At 48.5% G+C, this 19,580-nt stretch overlaps 1 protein-coding gene across 7 annotated transcripts in view; it reads left to right on the top strand.

Moving 5' to 3' along the window:
• Positions 1-19,580, top strand: part of RASSF5 (Ras association domain family member 5) — a 95,165-nt gene that overhangs the window by 62,688 nt on the left and 12,897 nt on the right. For 4 of the 7 annotated variants that reach the window (XR_010114700.1, XM_063613640.1, XM_063613642.1 and 1 more), the window contains exons 3-5: positions 13,461-13,571; positions 14,580-14,877; positions 15,390-15,505. Coding sequence is in view for 6 of the 7 variants with exons in the window: in XM_063613640.1 (XP_063469710.1) it covers positions 13,461-13,571; positions 14,580-14,877; positions 15,390-15,505 (525 nt within the window). In the remaining variant the exon portion in view is untranslated. Of the gene's footprint in view, positions 1-13,460; positions 13,572-14,579; positions 14,878-15,389; positions 15,506-17,034; positions 19,506-19,580 lie in introns of those variants that run through there. The other 3 variants (XM_055233642.2, XM_055233644.2, XM_055233643.2) reach the window with 2 other exon arrangements.

The following is a 19,580-nucleotide window of genomic DNA, read 5'->3' as shown; positions in this document are numbered from 1 at the left end:
GGGTTTCACCATGTTGGCCAGGATGGTCTCAAATGCTGGGCCTCAAGAGATCCACCTACCTCGGCCTCCCTAAGTTCTGGGATTACAGGTGTGAGCCACTGCACCCAGCCAAAATGTACCATTCTTAAGTGTATAGTGCAGTGACATTAAGTATAACCTCACATTGTTGTGCAACCATCACGACCATCCATTTCCAGAACTTTTGTTTTCCCCAACTGAAACTCCTTACCAATTAAACAGTAACTCCCCATTTTCCCCTCCCCCAACCCCTGGCAACCACCATTCTACTTTCTGTCTGTATTAATTTGACTATTCTAGGAACTTCATATAAGTAGAATCACACAGTATTAATCGTTTTGTGACTGGCTTATTTCACTTAGCTTAATGTTTTCAAGGTTCATCCATGTGATAGCATGTGCCAGAATTTCCTTCCCTTTCAAGGCTGAATGAGATTCCATTGTATGGATACAACACATTTTTTGTTTATTCATCCATCAGTGGACACTTGAGTTTCATCCATCAATGGACCTTTGGGTTGCTTCCACCTTTTTGGCTATTGTGAATCATGCTGCTGCGAACCTGGGTGTTCAAATACTGGTTTTCTGATATTTGAGTCCTTGCTCTCACATCTTCTGGGTGTACACCCAGAAGTGTAATTGCTGGATCACATGGTAATTCTGTTTAATTTTTGAGGATCACCATACCATTTTCCACAGTGACTGCATTATTTTACAATCCCACCAACAATGCACAGGGTTGCAGTTTCCCCGCATCCATGCCAATGCTTGTTATTTTCTTTATTGTTTTTATTAATAAGCATCCTGACATGTATGAAATGGTATCTCACTGTGGTTTTGATTTGCGTTGCCCTAATGATTAGTGATATTGAGCATTTTTTTTCATGTGTTTGTAGATCATGTATAGATCTTCTTTGGAGAAATGTCTGTTCATGTCCATTGTCTATTTTTTAATCAGGTTTTTTTTGTTGTATTGTGGTAGTTCTTCATATATTCTGCATATCAATCCCTTATGGCATATGTCATTTGCAAAGGAATACTCTCTAAATTGGCCTGAAAGAACTGAGAGAGCTTAGGAGAGAGTTGGCCTGGGATGGGGTATTGGGACCCACTCAGTCACCTACCCACCGTCCATCTTTAATTCACTCTGCAGTACTCTGGTTCAGGGTGGTCTGGGAATACAAAGATGGAAAAGGTACAGTCACTGACTGTGGTGTGCTCATAGTCTAATGAGGGACACAGGCTTGTACCACTAACACTAACGTACAGAGAGTCAAAGCAATGCTGGAATAATTGGGCACATGCTGATGTTGTTGGAAAATCCACTAATTCCAGATAAGAGTGGGTATCCTAAAAGACACTGTCAGTTCCAGGGGCAGGAGGCCAATTCTGTCAGATATAGAGAAGGAAGGACTTTTCAGGCAGAATGGTCAGATGAAGGGCTCAGGGAGACTGAAAGGAGGCTGACCTACGTGAGGCTGGGTGAGGGGACAGGGACCTAGCCAGAAATCCAAGGAGGAAAACACCGAAAGGAAGACCTTCTAGAAACTCTTGAGGGCATAAGAAGATGTCCCAAGGGAAAATTCCTGTGGCCATCTCAGAAGATTGAGTGTCGCCCTATTCTGTCTGGTTCAAACTTTAGACCTCTGAGCTAAAAAGGGGGCTTCATGAAGACCTGGAGCAGGGGAGAATAGAAATGCAAAGGATTTGGGTCATCTATTCTCAGAAGCAGAGGACAGAATTCTCATCTGGTGTTCAGTAGTCTCAGAAGTAAATGGGTCCATGGACCAGCAATCCTACAAGACCTTTATAAAATTCTGGAACCTTTTAATTACCTTACATTTATTTTGGGGTTTAGGGTGCATGCGTGTTACTGCTTCTTTGTGTTTTCTTCAATACATGAAGCAAATGTTTAATGAACCCCTATTGTGTGCCTGACACTGTTCTGGGAGCCGCCTCAACGAACAAGCCAAAGACCCTGCCTTGAGGGAGCTTCTTCTGAGATAGCCCACACAGTTGTGTCCCAGGCCACAGCCTGGCCTTGGAGTGGCTGTGGATATCAGAAAAACCTCCAGAATCGAGTACATGGGCACAACTTTACAGAAGAGCACATGGTGCCCCTGGGATGCAGCAGAGAGGAAGGGAGTCTGTCTAGACCTGGGGCTAGGGTAACCAAATGCACTGGTTCCCCCGGACTGTCCTGGTTTTAGCACTGAAAGCCCTGCATCCCGAGAAAACCCTCAGCCCTAGCACACTGGGACAGTCAGTTGCCCTACCTGGGACTGAACAGCTGGAAAGCATGGTCACTTCTCCATGAGGCACAGCAGGCATCATGCCAGAGGCACACATGACTTTAGAGGTCCACAAAAATGTTTTAATTTCTTTAAAATCATGAGAAAAAAAAATGAACATTTAGGTTGAAGAAAGTGTTTTAATATAGGATATTGATGTATTTGTCTTTATACCAATGCAATCGTAGAACATAATTCTCAGTGGTTTGTTTTTTTTTTAATGGAAGAAGGGGCCCTTGGCCCCAAAGACAAAAGTTCTTAGGACCCATGAACATCATAATGTGGCCTTGGCTGAAGGGCCTATCAGGGATCAAGGTCCCATATTGGGTCCCCACTGACCAAGCTTTGGTCAAATGACTACTGAAGATGATAATGGAAAAATTTGGACAAATGACTACTGAAGATGATGAAGATGATGATGGTGATGATGGTGATGATGATGATTTGGATGATGATGCACTAGCTAACATTTATGGAGTGCTTACAGTGTACTTACATTGTGCTAAGCACTTTCAGGCCTGAGATCTCATTTCATCTTCACAACAAATGTATAAACTGCATTTCACAAAGAAATCAGGCTCTGTGTGGTGGCTCATGCCTGTAATCCCAGCACTTTTGGAGGCCAAGGTGGGCGGACTGCTTGATTTTTTACCTTCACATCAATCCCGTGAGGCAATAAAGGATTGTTATCCCAAATTTATAGATTAAGAAACTGAGGCATAGAGATTTTCTGACTTTCTCCAAATCATGTAGCGAGTAATAGGAGTCAGAAGCCAAATACACACTCATGTTCATCCTGCAGGTATTTACTGAACCTCTGCTATATGTCAAGCTGGCACTGGGATCTGGGACGCCATAGAGGGCAAGACAGGCGTGGGTGCTTCTCTCACAGAACTCAGTATAAATGGAAATTCAAGGCTCACTGCACTGTAATTCCTAGGAGAAATTAAGACCTCAAGAACCACTGAAGCAAGTATTGAGCAAGTATTTCCTATTTGCCTCATGCTCAGAGCCACCAGGCATAGAGAAGTAGTTCCAGTGGATGTAAGTCATTAAAGAGCTTCAGTCTAGTTGGAAGAAGACCCAAGACAGATGGTCTACTTGGAGGTTAATATAAGTAGCCAGCGTAGTGGCTCACGCCTGTAATCCCAGCACTTTGGGAGGCCAAAAGGGGAGGATCACTTGAGGCCAGGAGTTTGAGACCAGCCTGGGCAATATAGTGAGAGCCCCATCTCTTAAAAAAACAAAATAGAAATCGGAGTCTTTGTGAGGTGGACTTGATCAAGTTCACAGAAGACCAAGGGCCTGGCCAACACGGGCCACCTGTGGCCCAGCATGCAAGGCAGCATGGTCTAATGATGAAGAGTAACAGCATCTTTCTTGTTATTTAGGGGATTAAATGAGATCAGGACCTTGAACCCTTCAGGGTAGTGCCTGACTACTGTCGATTTTTAATATTATAATGAGGCCCTGCAGGGGCTTGAACCTAGGTCCCTGTAAGGGAGCTACTGTTCCCTGGTATGACCCACTCTAGTTGAGCTATGCAGAGACTGAGATGGTCACCTCAAAGAGCAGGGGACCCTGTGCCCAGGCTCTGGGGCATGCTGGCAACTCGGGGAGTCTGCTGGAGTGGCCTGATCTGGGCTGCCTGAGGCTTTTTGTCCCAGATCACACTGTACTTGCTCTGGTGTGCCACAGCGCACCCATCTCTGTCTTCCCTTCTCAGGTCACCTGCAGACTCCCAAGGACAGGGTCACACCTCATCTGCGTCATCTCCCAAGGTGCCTTTCATGATCCTCACCCATAGGCAGTTCATTCAGTTACTGCTGGCAGACTGTTGACATTGACCATCTGCTCTACGTTTTTGTCTTTGGGGACTTGAGTCTCTTTCCATTCTCAACCTCCACCCCCCACCTCTTTTTTCCCTCTGCTCTGTTAATACAACCTACCAGAGCTGCTCAAATTCCACATGGAGCAGAAGCTCCATGCTAAAGCCCCTTCCTTGCTCTGCTGCAAATAACCTATTAGGGAACACAGTTAAGGAGTTCTCAACCCTTTTATTTTTGGGACAATGGACAGTGCCATAGAGGGACCTGTGGAAATCAACCCCTTCACTGCCGTGGTGGGTCTGTGGAGTCCATTTCAGAACACAGGCCTTCGAAGACCTGGGAGGGGGCCCTGCAGTAAGGCCCCATAGGGATTCCTCTTTCTGATTTGGTTGAGACCATCACAAAGGGACCAATGACTTTTTTTTTTTTTTTTTTTTTTTTTGAGACGGAGTCCAGTTCTGTCACCCAGGCTGGAGTGCAGTGGCGCAATCTCGGCTCAATGCAACCTCTGCCTCCCAGGTTCAAGCAATTCTCCTGCCTCAGCCTCCCGAGTAGCTGGGATTACAGGCGCATGGCTAATTTTTTTGTTTTTTAGAAGAGACAGGGTGGTCTTGAACTCCTAACCTCACCTTTGAATGTGGTTTGGACATTGAGCAGGGTATTTCAAATCCAGCCCAGATAGATGGGTGTCTGCCCCTTGCCTGCAGAGGTTCCCATCTAGGGCAGGCCCAACAGAAGCACCGGGTGTTTGGGGTCTGGAAGGCAGCTGCAGATGGACATTCTCCTGTAGGAGGGGTCTGAGGCTTTCCTCCCTGACTTAAGCCTGGAGATGGCTTCCTTCCAAGGGGCGAAAGAATTGCTGCTGACAGATTTGCTAAGAGCTGAGAAAGAGGAAATGTGGCAAAGGCTCATGGTGAATGGCTTCCGGGGTATTTTTTGTTTTGTTTTCTTGAGTTGTGTGTGTTAAGAATGCGTAGACCGGCTTGGGGTTGGCTAAGATAGAGTCTTGCTGACAATAGAGAAAAGTGGTGAGCAGTGAAAAAGTAAAGTCGTAATGGTTAGAAATGTTCTTTGTGCTCCTTTTTTTTTTTTTTTTTTTTTTTTTTTTTTTTTTTTTGAGACGGAGTCTCGCTCTGTCTCGCCGGCTGGAGTGCAGTGGCGCGATCTCGGCTCACTGCAAGCTCCACCTCCCGGGTTCACGGCGTTCTCCTGCCTCAGCCTCTCCGAGTAGCTGGGACTACAGGCGCCCGCCACCACGCCCGGCTAATTTTTTGTATTTTTAGTGGAGACGGGGTTTCACCGTGGTCTCGATCTCTTGTGCTCCTTTAGATTGGTTATTCCTGCTGCCATTCAGCCATGCTAGCTAGCCTCCGAGAGGCCCCCATCTCCACACCCAATTCTCTGAAATAGAAGAGGAAGCAATGATGAAAAAAAAAACACCACCCTATCTTATGTATAAAATCTTAGTCCTGCGAAGGGGCTCTTAGAGCTTCTCCAGTATCACTTCATGATTTCACAGATAAGGAAACTGAGGCCCTGAGAGGGGAAGTAGCTCCCCAGACATCACAAGTCATTTGATGGTCTTGCATTTGTTCTCATCAGCCAGCTGCCAAGAGCTGAGCCATAGGGCTAACGCCAAAGTCCAAAGCCTCATGTGTGTTCTTGACATCAGACCCTCAGGGTGCAGCTGAGTGTGAGGTGCTCCTGGACCTAGGGGTCTTGGGGGGGCTCTGGCCTGAGACTCCCCAGGCTGTCTTGCCCTCCCCTGCCACCCAATCAATAGGTATTTATCTGACATCTATTTAAAGTTTGGCCCAGGTTTCAGCCAAGCGGTGTGCCAAAAAGCTTAGGCACCAAACTAATGTCTGTCTCCATCCAGAGAGCATCTCACTGTGGACATAGGATTAACATGTGAAACGATCATTAAACAATAAAAGGCAGCATATAATTAGATGCCAGCTGTAGCCATACAGGCTCTGAAATCACCTCTATAGGCTCTTGCAGTATGGATTTAACATTAGCCAGCAGCTGCAGAGATCTGTGACGATGGTAAGTTGTACTTCTGCTGCAATGGGAATCTGAGGCTTTGAGGCCATGGGGCTGGTGTTTGAGAGTGAGTCACAGAACCAGGGAGTGAGCCCAGCCATCTACCTCCATCCCTACCCCAGCCAGCTTTGTTGTCTCCTCATCGCAGAATGGAGGAAAGTAAGCAAAATCCAGGGAAGTGCCCAAGCCTTTGTCTTCTTGTGAAAAGTGTCCATGAAATGAGAGTGAAGTTAGAAAGGCCCATTAACTGGTGGTGTGAGGAAATACACAGGAAACATAGGAAGTATGATTCAGGAGAAAGAAAGAGACCAGGACAGAACTGTGATTACCTTTCTCCATGTGGGAATCAAAATGCCAGGGATCTGGTATATTAAGAGAGCAGAGGATGGAGAGATGGCCACAGACCGGAGAAACTGCATTGGGAAACCACATAGAGAAGGTGGAACTAGGGCTAATAGTATTCTAGGCAGGAGACTCTGCACAAACAACAGCATAGAACAGACTTCTGCATATGGCCAGGTTCCATAAATAAAGTTTGTTTTGTTTTTGAGACAGGGTCTTGCTCTGTCACCTAGGCTGGAGTGCAGTGGCACAATCACGGCTCACTGCAGCCTTGAACTCCTGGGGGCTCAGGTCATTCTCCCACCTCAGCCTCTTGAGTAGCTGGGACTACAGGTGCACTTCACCGTGCTCAGCTAATTTTTGTATTTTTTTGTAGAGACAGGGTCTCACTGTGTTGCCCAGACTGGTCTCGAACTCCTGGGCTCAAGCGATCATCCTGCCTTGGCCTCTCAAAGTGCTGGGATTATAGGTGTGAGCCACCATGCCAGGCCCATAAATAGTCTGAACTCAGTCACACTCATCCAGTAGCTGCTTTTGTGCCACAATAGTAGAGTTGAATAGTGGCAACAGACTGCATGGCCTGCAAAACCTAATGTATTTACTGTCTGGCCCTTTACAGAAAAAGTTTGCCAACCACTGGTGCAGAGAAAGGAATTAACAAACTCTATGGGCATGTGGCCCATCAGAAGAAGGACTCAAGGAAATTGAAAACTGAAATTGGCTCAGAGGGGCAGAGCTTTGTATTCCTGGGATGATAGTCACCATCTATGGCTTTGCATGGGTTTGGTGATTTTCAAAACACTTTTGTACTCATTATCTCATTTGATTTTTACCTTCATATAAATCCTGTGAGACAGTAAGGGATTTTTATCCCAAATTTATAGACGAAGAAACTGAGGCTTAGAGATTATCTGACTTTCTCAAGATCACGTAGTTAGTCATGGGAGTCAGAAGCCAAACACACACTTGTGTTCATCCTGCAGGTACTTAACCCCTACTATGTGTCAAGCTGGCACTGGGATCTGGGACACCACAGAGGGCAAGACAGGCGTGGGTGCTTCTCTCACAGAACTCAGTCTAAATGGAAATCCAAGGCTCACTGCACTGTAATTCCTAGGAGAAATTGAGACCTGTAGGCAATAAGGGATCATTGAAGGTTCTTGAGCAAGTATTTCCTATTTGCCTCATGCTCAGAGCCACCAGGCACAGAGAACAAATTGAAGTATGCTGTAAGTCATTAAAGAGCTTTAGTCTAGTTGGGAAGGAGACCTGAGATGGATGAGTCTACTTGGAGGTTAATGTAAGTAGCCAGGCGCGGTGGCTCACACCTGTAATCCTGGCACTTTGTGAGGCTGAAGTGAGAGTATTGCTTGAGGCCAGGAGTTTGAGACCAGCCTGGGCAACATAGCAAGGCACCTCATTTCTACAAAAAAATAAAAAAAATTAGCCAGGAGTGTGGTGCATGCTTGTAGTCCCAGCTACATGGGAGGCTGAGGCAGGAGGATTGCTTGAGCCTAGGAGGCCAAGGCTGCAGTGAGTTGTGATTGCACCAGTGCACTCTCGCCTGGGTGACAGAGCGAGACATCTCAAAAAAAAAAGTGTGTGTGTGTGTGTGTGTGTAAGTAGATGCTTACTTAAGTGCCAGATAGTATAGTGTTGCCTTTAGATGTAGGTTAGATTTAACCTTATTGTGGCTCACTTTCCTTGACTGTAAAATGAGCATCATAATAGTATTTTTTGTGATACATTTGCTGTGATGATGAAATGAGCTAATACATGCTAAGTGAGTAGAATAGTGCATGGTACATATTAGCTGTAGTGAATCATCATCATCGTCATCGTCATCATCATTCAGGGCTGGAGTGATCAGGAAGAGCTTGACAAATGAAGCGACTTCTGATGGGCAAACAGGTGTGAGATGATTCAAATCGTGGGCCGGAAGGAGGAAAGACTGACAAATTTAAAAAGAGGGAGAGTGAAATTTTTAGCAAAAATGAGGTTTGTGATTTTGGTCAAGAAAAAGTAGGCACGAATGTATGTAATAGCTGCAGTACTGCGGGTGGGACACACGTCCTCCTCAGCCCACCCTCATCCTGGGGACCGTCTCTCATTGCTGCAGCATTCCTGGGTGCCCCGTGCCCACCTGGGAATACCAGAAGCCACACAACTCACTCAGAGCCTCTCCTTAGGGCATTAGGTCACTCCCCAGTCACCAAAATTAAGATTACATATGTCATTGATTAGAGTGCAGAAGTAGGGTTTTGTTGCTGTTGCTTCAGTGATAAAATAAAGAAAAACAGCTTAGGGCAAATCTGCTCTGAGTCAGGCCCCAGACGACAGGGGTATGGTCCTCCTTATTTTGTTAAGAATATTTAAATGGAAGCATTAGAGAATCACTCAGGGTGGGGGTGTCGCTCTGAACCCCTAGCACCCAGCCTCTTTACTTAGCTGTTCCCCAATCACCTCCAGAGCTAAAAGAGGACATTGCCCTTTTCCACGGCATAGGACATGTGAGCACAAACCTATTTTTCACCAGTGCCCTGGACATGCCAAGTGCATTGGGAACAGCTCAGCCATCTGCTACCAATGCCAGGGGCTTAATCGGAGTAGATGAATTCCATGCCAGATGCACTGAGATGTGTGAGCCCCCCAGGAGAGAGATCTCACATGCCAATGTCTATATTTGTTAAATCATAGCAGAGTTCCCTATTCTGTCTCTGTCTTGGGCCACCCCAAGAGGCAAAACTGTCTGCTTGGTTCCTTGCTTTGTACCCGTGGACAGATCCTTCACTTTGAAGGCTTAAGAATCTGGCAGGTGAATAGAAATCAGAGTCTTTGTCTCATCCTCCGAAGATTGCTATAGTATCGATCTCACTCACATGGCAGATAGCGCCTGTTAGGTAAACCTTTGGGGTGTTTGTGTGTTTCTTGGCACCAAGTGTTAATTCTGCAGCTGGATGAAGACGCTTGAGGTCTGGAATTGTTGTGAGGGGTCTATTTCAGTTCTTTTCAAATGTTGCTGCGAATTAAAATCAACTGGGAGATTTTTTTTTTTTTTTTTTTTTGAGACTGAGTCTCGCTGGGTCGCCCAGGCTGGAGTGCAGTGGCACGATCTCGGCTCACTGCAAGCTCCGCCTCCCGGGTTCACGCCATTCTCCTGCCTCAGCCTCTCCGAGTAGCGCCCGCCACCACGCCCGGCTAATTTTTGGTATTTTTTAGTAGAGACGGGGTTTCACTGTGTTCTCGATCTCCTGACCTCGTGATCTGCCCGCCTCGGCCTCCCAAAGTGCTGGGATTATAAGCGTGAGCCACCGCGCCTGGCCAACTGGGAGATTTTAAAAATTCCCATGCCCAGACTGCACCCCAGACCAATTAAATCAGAATCTCCAGGGATAAAGCCCAGGCAGCTAAGTTTCTAAAGATCCCCCAGATGACTGCACTGTGCAGACAAGTTTAAGAACCACTGGTCTAGATCATACACCATCTCTTAGGTGGAAAAAGGATCTGTGAGATCTAGTGGCTGTGGCTGGCTGGCCTACTTCAGGAGGTGATTCATTTGGTCCATGGTTCACATCTTGTCTGCCAGATATTTTTGTGGGCAGCAGCCATCCCAGACCTGGGTGCTGACATTCAATGGCTGTGACATGCATAGTGTTGGCTACACACGGGGCTCCTGGCACTCCCAGACAGGGCTCCCCATCACCAGCCAGAGGGCCAGGCCTCAGAATGGTGAGGTCAGGGCTGCTGTCTTTTGCGTCAGCCCTGGAAGGCAGAGGTGCCTGTGGCTACTTTTGTCACTTCCCCGTGTCTGTGGTGGGAAAGGGAGAGATAGATGGGTCTATCTGCTGAAGAAAAGGGGAACAGGAAGAAGAAACCCTAGGCTAAGGCAGCTTTGCTTCTCACTGTATTCAAAATCAAGCCTTTGAAAGCCACAGCACAGCTGCCTTTTCTTACGGGGAAATGGCTCTAGCTTGGTTGGAAACTATGAGAGGAGATCTTTCCGGAGCTTCTAGAATTTTCTTTCCATCACTTAATTCTTTTTTATAGACAAGTATGAGAAAGCTATTACCTCCTGAGGAGCAACAGCCTACCTGCATCAGAGACAGAGTGAATGTTTAATAGTGACCGACAACGGGGTCTTTCTAATTGGAAGCTCCCAGTGGAAGGTATAGGGGTAGGCCAGGGTCAGGCACATCTGGTCCCATAGACATGTGCTCAGCTGGCAAGGACTGAGGGTGGGGAGCTCTGGGAGCTACCCAAGGGAAGGGATGAGGAATGAGAGGTTTCACTGTGAGAGTCCCCGGGTTAACGGACTGACAGTGAACGAAGAGAGTCTGTGAGGCCCCCACTACTTGCTACTCACCTCCGGCAAGTGGGAGATGGCCAGGGCTGCTTGCCCTTGGGTGGTCTGCAACAGAATCAAGGTTCAGTTCCAGAGACCTGGGAAGGCACACAGGAGAAGGCTGGGCCCTGCATCCTGGTGGCTGCATCTCACTGGAGTTAGAAGTCCTTCCTTCCCACCTTCACAGGTGACATGGTGCCTCTGGGGCCTGACCCACTGCTTAGACTCATCTTAGATGAACATTTCACAGATCAGGTAACTTACAGGCTTTGGTTTAACAGCTGCTCATCCCAGCCCTGCAGCACGGAGTTTCAGTGATCATTATGGGTGTGGCAGGCTGGCCCCTTCAGCAAAAGATGCCATCCCATAGTGGCTACATGATGAATTGAGAAGAACATGGGCCTTAGATGGATTTGATTCTAGTTCCTACTTAGCCTCTTACTAGCAGGGGACCACAGGCATGTTTCTTAAATTGAGCCTCAGTTTTGTAATCTGTAAAATAAGAATGACATATGTAGTATGTAAGAGAAGGTATATGAACGTACCCAGCACAGGCTGTTATTAATAGGTCAGGACCCTTTGGGGAGAGTACAGCGGGAGCAGACAGGCCAGGGAACGATGCCATGATGGAAAGAGGATGTCAGAAGCTGGGTGCGGTGGCTCAGACCTGTAATGCCAGCACTTTGGGAGGCCAAGGCGGGTGGATCACTTGAGCTCAGGAGTTCCACCCCAGCCTGGCCAATATGGTGAAATCCCGTCTCTACTAAAAAATACAAAAATTAGCTGGGTGTGATGGTGCACACCTGTAATCACAGCTACTCGGGAGGCTGAGGCAGGAGAATTGCTTGAACTTGGGAGGCCGAGGTTGCAGTCAGCCAAGATCATTCCACCACATTCCAGCCTGGATGACAGAGGGAGACAAAAGAAAAGAAAGAAAGAGAGACAGAGAGAGAGTAGGGGGGAGAGAGAGAGAGAAAGAAAGAAAAAGAAGGAAGGAAGGAAAGAAAGAAAGAAAGGAGGATGTCAGCTGTGCTGAGGGGTTGGAGATGGGAGGCTTGAGCCACGCCAGCTCCTCTTGGCAGCCAGGGCCTGACATTGTATCGGTTCTGTAGGATTGGAAAGTGGGAGAAGGAAGTGATGGCAGGTTGTTCAGGGTGGCACGTCTCCCACATGACTTGCTGAGGGGAGGAAGGTAGGGCAAAGCTCTGTCACGGGTGCCCTGTTGTGTTTCGTGGGGTGGTGGTGTGACGTCGCGGCAGCTGTGAAATTCCCCAGCCAAACCCAGACACCCACAGGACAGTGTCAGATGGTGTCAGAGTCATCCCTCGCTGGGCCTCAGTTTCCTCATTTACCAAAGGAGATTCTTGATCCACCCCAAGGCTACTTCTAACATCAGGCAAATTCTGGGTGGGTTCTGACCAACCAGTTCCCCCACTCCCAGCCACTCAGGGACAGTGTGAAGATAAAACCGGGAGGTGGGTAACAGTGAACTTGAGAGAGTTCCAGATAACTGACTGAGAGACAGTGGCTTCGACCCCAGAATTCACCCCTGTATTCTCTCTACAATGTGAGGGCCATTGACCTCAATCTCTTCAATTTCATTCTTCACTTATCCTTCCCAGGGGGTGGGAGGAGGAGGGCATCTGGGAACATATGAGAAGAATGAACACATGGTCTCATAGGAGGAACACAACGGGACAGACCTAGAATTTCTGTTTTGTTCTGTACATACTGACTGTAGGACGTAAGGCAGGTTGCTAAACTTCTTAGTCTCAATAGTCTCACCTGTAAGATGGGGTAATAAACTATCTTGCAGACTTCTGGTTTGTGAGAATCAAATGAGAGAATGTATGCCAAGTACTTGGCACAGAGGAGGTACTAAGTAAATTCTAGGTGTCCCTGTGCCCAGTAGCGGTTTATCTCCTCTGTTATGGTAGGCGGCTACAGCCCCTCATCCCTGCCGGTTCACTCATTCATTTGACAAGTAGATATTTACTTCTTGCTATGTGAAAAGCACTGTGGCAAGTGATGTGGGGCCTGAGCTGGTCTCCATGTGTCCTTGGTCCTTGGTCCTTGGGATCTAAGAGAATTTTTGTCTTCCCCATCAGCAGTATATACTGGCACCACGGGTAGATGCCTGTCCCTCCAGCTGTGTTGTTACTTCCTTGAGGAGACAGACCATGGCTTGCATTTCTTTGCATCTCCCATAGCATCAAAGAAGCATCTTTTCCATAGCAGCTCTCCATAAGCAAATGAGGCTCTGCTCGTTCACCAGATTCATAGTCAGTGCCTGAGTGCCAGACGCTTTCACACTAATCTCAAGACAAGCCTGTGCAGTAGGTATTGTTCCCATTTCACAGATGAGGAGACTGAGGCTTAGAGAAATCTGAATTACTTCCCCAGGAGGGCCGGCTAGACACTGGCACAGCTGCGATTTGACCTCTCATTGTCTCACTGAATCCGTGCAGTTAGTTCCACTCTGCAGGGCTGGGTGCTCACTTCTTGGTTAGAGAGGCTTTGGGGAGGGCGTGGTTGTTCCCTTTCTCACCTGACAGCTACTACACGTCCACCTCCACTTCTGTGTCTCTTCCAGAATGTCTGTAAACCTGTGGAGGAGACACAGCGCCCACCCACACTGCAGGAGATCAAGCAGAAGATCGACAGCTACAACACGCGAGAGAAGAACTGCCTGGGCATGAAACTGGTAAGTGCCCGTCCACCCTCAACCTGGCCCCTGCTCCACCACCCGCTTCGGGTTTGGCGCCTCTGCCCTCACTCTGAATTCTGTGGCTACTCCCTGGCAGGTCCCTCCCTTTCTTCCAGCCTCCAGAGGCCTCAGGGGTCTGGAAGGCTGATAGCTAGAGCCCTCAGTGGCCTCCATGTGCTTTAGGGGAATAGATCCGACCCTTTCATTTTTTGCTTGTGATTTTGGGAAACTCTTTTAACTCCTCTGAGCTTCAGTGTAAACTAAGTGATGAAATGATACATAATGACCAAGGGCCCAGTATTGCTTGGCCCCCAGGGATCCAGGACAATGGGACTTAGCTGCTCCCCTTCCTACCCCTTCGATTGTGAGAGAGGGACATACTCTCTCAGAGAGGGGAGGGCACCCAACTTAGCACCCAGTTGGGAAAGGCTGTCTTCAATAGGGAGGGGAGAACGTAGAAAAACACTGCCCCCTGCTGGTGGCTGGCATCAGCTGGCTCTTTGGGGTTCAGCCGGATGGAGCACCAGAAAATCCAGTCACAAATGAACCTAGGTTTAAGTCTTAAAGACTGTTTCTTAGTAAAGAGATACAGGAGGAAGTCTAGTGGGCTGGTTCTCCAAGGCCTTCATTATAGAGCCTTCCTGCTTCCTGCCTGGTTCAGAGGTACAAACTAGAGTGGCTACCCCACACCCTGCCTCTTACAATGGGGACTCACCAAAGGCAACTTGTTGCAGGAGGTTTGGGGGAGCTGGCCTGAGCCTCCTGGGAGGGAAATCCACTGCAGCCCCACAGGGGTCCTCTTCGTTAGCTGGATCCTGAGGGTCTTCTCCCAGCCCACTACGGGGAAAGGGATCTCTGCTCCTTCCTCCAGCTCTCCCACATCAGCAGAGGCAGGAAAGAACTCAAGGAGACAGGTGGGTGCTGCTGGGGCAATGGCCCCGAGTGGCAGATATGGTCATGCAAGGCGAACGGCCTTGACCCCCTATGGCATGCCCCCACTGGCAGAGTGAAGATGGCACCTACACGGGTTTCATCAAAGTGCATCTGAAACTCCGGCGGCCTGTGACGGTGCCTGCTGGGATCCGGCCCCAGTCCATCTATGATGCCATCAAGGAGGTGAACCTGGCAGCTACCACGGACAAGCGGACATCCTTCTACCTGCCCCTAGATGCCATCAAGCAGCTGCACATCAGCAGCACCACCACCGTCAGTGAGGTCATCCAGGGGCTGCTCAGGAAGTTCATGGTTGTGGACAATCCCCAGAAGTTTGCACTTTTTAAGCGGATACACAAGGACGGACAAGGTAGGAGAAAGAGTGCACCCAACCAGACCGTTCCCTTCCTACCTGTGTCCAAGCCCACCCACTAAAACTCCTGCTGGCCTTGGGTGGGAGCTGTGGGCTTCTCCTGAGCACCGGGGGTCCAGCTGCCCATGTGGTGTTCAGATCTGTGGAATCCGGGCAGGGAGGCAAGAGCAGAGAGCTTGATAGAGCAGCTCACTGTGTCCCTGACTCTGCATGTGACTTCAGGAAAACCGCACCCTAGGCTCCCATTTCCTGATCTGTGCAATGGGAGGAATCTGCCCCACCATTCCTAATCTTTCAGGAGATGATGTGAATGGAATCATGCTTTAAACTCTGAGCAGACACCCAAGATAAAAGGTTATTGCCCTGTTCATTACTGTCATGTTCATTAAAAGGCCCGTGTCTACTTCCAGTTGTACGTACCCCACCTCCTCGTTTCCAATCCTTTCCCCCAAGCCTGGGCCCCGCCCTTCTTTTCTGGGATGAGCTCCCAGCCCCCTCTTGGTTTGCAGTGCTCTTCCAGAAACTCTCCATTGCTGACCGCCCCCTCTACCTGCGCCTACTTGCTGGGCCTGACACGGAGGTCCTCAGCTTTGTGCTAAAGGAGAATGAAACTGGAGAGGTGGAGGTAGGTCTGGACCCCTTGTGCAAACCCCAGCCCTTATGGTACCCTGGGTGGGTGCAGGTGGGCATTGTCCTAACTACCCCCCATAGGTAGGAGCCACGCAGCAGGGGCAGGAAGATGACTGTTGAGAGAGTGAGCAGGGGTGGGTGATGGGCCTCGGGGGTGTTTCAGCCAGGACTCTGGGTAACCTGGGGTAGCATGTTAGGGCCTGTGTGTGGCAAGGCCTGTGGAAAGAAAGGATTTCATGTGCTTTATTTCTGAAAACTCAGGGAGGAGGGGGACCAAGAAACTCCCTGAGCTCAGGCACAGGCTGTTTTTCTTCAAAATGGCCTGAGGGCTACCAACCTCCATCTCTGCGCTCCACTGGGTATAGACGTTTTTGAGCCATTTGTCCTCCCTTTTCTTGACCTCCATCCCCCAAGGGAAGCTAACCAGTGTGCAGTCTTGTGGCATAAACTGGAGTAAAACTAGGCCGGTGCCAACCATGGCCTGAGAATGACTAACGGGGGAAGGTCTCAGTGTTTGTCACACTGTGTTCAGTGGAGGCCTAGAGTTTTAAGGAGCAGTCTTGGGACTCACTGCGGAGATTTAGGGATCAAGGCAGCTCTGGGACTCTGTCCCTTCTTCCCATTTCAGCAAGGGCCGCTCTGCTCCCATCTGCTTTCTTTATTGGCATCTGTGCAGAATATGTTTGGAAAAAGTACTCCACGGACAGTATCTGAATGCTGCTGGCCCTGTGGAAAGCTCAGGCACTTTGAAGTGTGGAGACCTGGGCTCTGGTTCCAGTTCTGCTGCAATAAGCTCTGTGATTGTGATTACGCCACCTTCCCTGTGTGGACTTCAGGTTTCTCACTTATCCATAGCGAGGACCAAACCAGATAAACCTTAGTACTCTATTGTGCTCAAAGAGCTTAGGAGTCTCAATTGTTGGCCCCACAGGGCTTGTGCTCTTGGGTCAGCCTGACGGAAGTCCAACTTGCCTTCTGCCCTCAGAGGCCAGGTCCTTTAGGGGTAGGCCTGAGCCATTCAGGCTCTCATTATCTGCTCTGCCAGTCATGGGAGGTAGATACCCCAATTTCCCAGCAGATAACAGGCTGAGAAGGGTGGAAAGCTGTGCTCGAGGTCACACCACTGGGGAGAAGTGGAGTCAGGCCCAACCCCGGTCTCCTGAGTCCACGTTCCACTCCTCCACCTGCTTTCTGAGGGTCTGCATGTTGGGAGCCTGGGTGGTTCCAGCATCACTGTCAAGATCTCGGCTGCTACACAGAAACTTAAGATTATTGAGTTTCAAAATAAAAACATCGTTCATAGACTGGCAACTCTTGGTCATGAGATGCCAGCATTTGGAATTTTGTTGCTGCTGTGACAGGCATGCAAAGCCCAGGCTTCACTGATTCAGTCTGTTCAGTAGCTGTGTGTGAATCATGGATGTGAACTGGGAAGGAGAAGGCAGCAGGGTCTCTCAGGTCGTGTCAACTTCTAACCTGTCTCCTCTTCTGTTTCTTCCCACAAATCTCCCTCTCGCCTCACAGTGGGATGCCTTCTCCATCCCTGAACTTCAGAACTTCCTAACAATCCTGGAAAAAGAGGAGCAGGACAAAATCCAACAAGTGCAAAAGAAGTATGACAAGTTTAGGCAGAAACTGGAGGAGGCCTTAAGAGAATCCCAGGGCAAACCTGGGTAACCGGTCCTGCTTCCTCTCCTCCCGGTGCACTCAGATTTATTTGTATTATTAATTATTATTTTGCAACAGACACTTTTTCTCAGGACACCTCTGGCAGGTGCATTTGTGCCTGCCCAGCAGTTCCAGCTGTGGCAAAAGTCTCTTCCATGGACAAGTGTTTGCACGGGGGTTCAGCACGGGACAAGTGTTGTGCCCGCCCCCAGGCTGTGCCCCACCACAGATTCTGCCAAGGACCAGAACTCATGTAAAACAAACAGCTGACATCCTCTCTCGATCTGCAAGCCTTTCACCGACCAAATAGTTGCCTCTCTTGTCACCAAACTGGAACCTCACACCAGCCGGCAAAGGAAGGAAGAAAGGTTTTAGAGCTGTGTGTTCTTTCTCTGGCTTTGATTCTTTTTTGAGTTCTCTTACTTGCCACCTACAGTACCTTCATTTATGAGTGAAAAGTTGTGGCACATTCCTTTTGCAGGTCTGAGCTAAGGCCCTGAAAGCAGGATAATGCTCATAAAAGGACTGTTCCCACGGCCCCAAGGTGCCTGTTGTTCACACTTAAGGGAAGTTTATAAAGCTACTGGCCCCAGATGCTCAGGGTAAGGAGCACCAAAGCTGAGGCTGGCTCAGAGATCTCCAGAGAAGCTGCAGCCTGCCCTGGCCCTGGCTCTGGCCCTGGCCCAGGCCCACATTGCACATGGAAACCCAAAGGCATATATCTGCGTATGTGTGGTACTTAGTCACATCTTTGTCAACAAACTGTTTGTTTTTAAGTTACAAATTTGAATTTAATGTTGTCATCATCTTCATGTGTTTTCCCCAAAGGGAAGCCAGCCATTGACCATTTAAAAAGTCTCCTGCTAAGTATGGAAATCAGACAGTAAGAGAAAGCCAAAAAGCGATGCAGAGAAATGTGTCCAAGCTGTCTTCAGCCTTCCCCAGCTAAAGAGCAGAGGAAGGCCTGGGCTGCTTGGGTTCCCCATCGGCCTCCAGCACTGCCTCCCTCCTTCCACTGGGACTCTGGGATCTCCAGGTGCTGCCCAAGGAGTTGCCTTGATTATGGAGAGGGGAGCCTCCAATTTGGCCAACTTGGAGTCCTTTCTGTTTTGAAGCATGGGCCAGCCCCGGCACTGCACTCAGAGAGCCGGTGGGCCTGGCCTCCCCGTAGACCTCAGTGCCTTTTTATTTTCAGAGAGAAATAGGAGCAGGGCGAGTTTGCCTGAAGCTCTGCTTCTGGCTCCTCCTGCCAGGAAGTGAACAATGGCGGCGGTGTGGGAGACAAGGCCAGGAGAGCCCGCGTTGAGTATGGGTTGAGGGTCACAGACCTCCCTCCCATCTGGGTGCCTGAGTTTTGACTCCAATCAGTGATACCAGGCCACGTTGACAGGGAGGATCAAATTCCTGACTCGACATTTGCACTGGCTTCTTGTTTAGGCTGAATCCTAAAATAAATTAGTCAAACAATTCCAACAAGTAGCGAGGACTGCAGAGACACTCCAGTGCAGAGGGAGAAGGACTTGTAATTTTCAAAGCAGGGCTGGTTTTCCAACCCAGCCTCTGAGAAACCATTTCTTTGCTATCCTCTGCCTTCCCAAGTCCCTCTTGGGTCGGTTCAAGCCCAAGCTTCTTCGTGTAGCTTCAGAAGTTCCCTCCCTGACCCAGGCTGAGTCTATACTGCCCCGATCCCAGAAGGAATGCTGACCCCTTGTCGTATGAACTGTGCATAGTCTCCAGAGCTGCAAAGGCAACACAAGCTCGCAACTCTAAGATTTTTTTAAACCACAAAAACCCTGGTTAGCCATCTCATGCTCAGCCTTATCACTTCCCTCCCTTTAGAAACTCTCTCCCTGCTGTATATTAAAGGGAGCAGGTGGAGAGTCATTTTCCTTCGTCCTGCATGTCTCTAACATTAATAGAAGGCATGGCTCCTGCTGCAACCGCTGTGAATGCTGCTGAGAACCTCCCTCTATGGGGATGGCTATTTTATTTTTGAGAAGGAAAAAAAAAAGTCATGTATATATACACATAAAGGCATATAGCTATATATAAAGAGATAAGGGTGTTTATGAAATGAGAAAATTATTGGACAACTCAGACTTTACTAAAGCACAGTTAGACCCAAGGCCTATGCTGAGGTCTAAACCTCTGAAAAAAGTATAGTATCGAGTACCCGTTCCCGCCCAGAGGTGGGAGTAACTGCTGGTAGTGCCTTCTCTGGTTGTGTTGCTCAGTGTGTAAGTGTTTGTTTCCAGGATATTTTCTTTTTAAATGTCTTTCTTATATGGGTTTAAAAAAAAAGTAATAAAAGCCTGTTGCAAAAATGACTCATGTTAGAAATGTCTCCCTTGAACGTCACCATCTTACGGACCTTGGGAGTGGGGGAGAGAGGGTGAGAACGG

This window comes from Symphalangus syndactylus, chromosome 19 (genome assembly GCF_028878055.3).
Source record: "Symphalangus syndactylus isolate Jambi chromosome 19, NHGRI_mSymSyn1-v2.1_pri, whole genome shotgun sequence".
Lineage (NCBI taxonomy): Eukaryota > Metazoa > Chordata > Mammalia > Primates > Hylobatidae > Symphalangus > Symphalangus syndactylus.
Note: the sequence above shows the minus strand (reverse complement) of the source record. Positions and strands in the feature narration are given on the sequence as shown.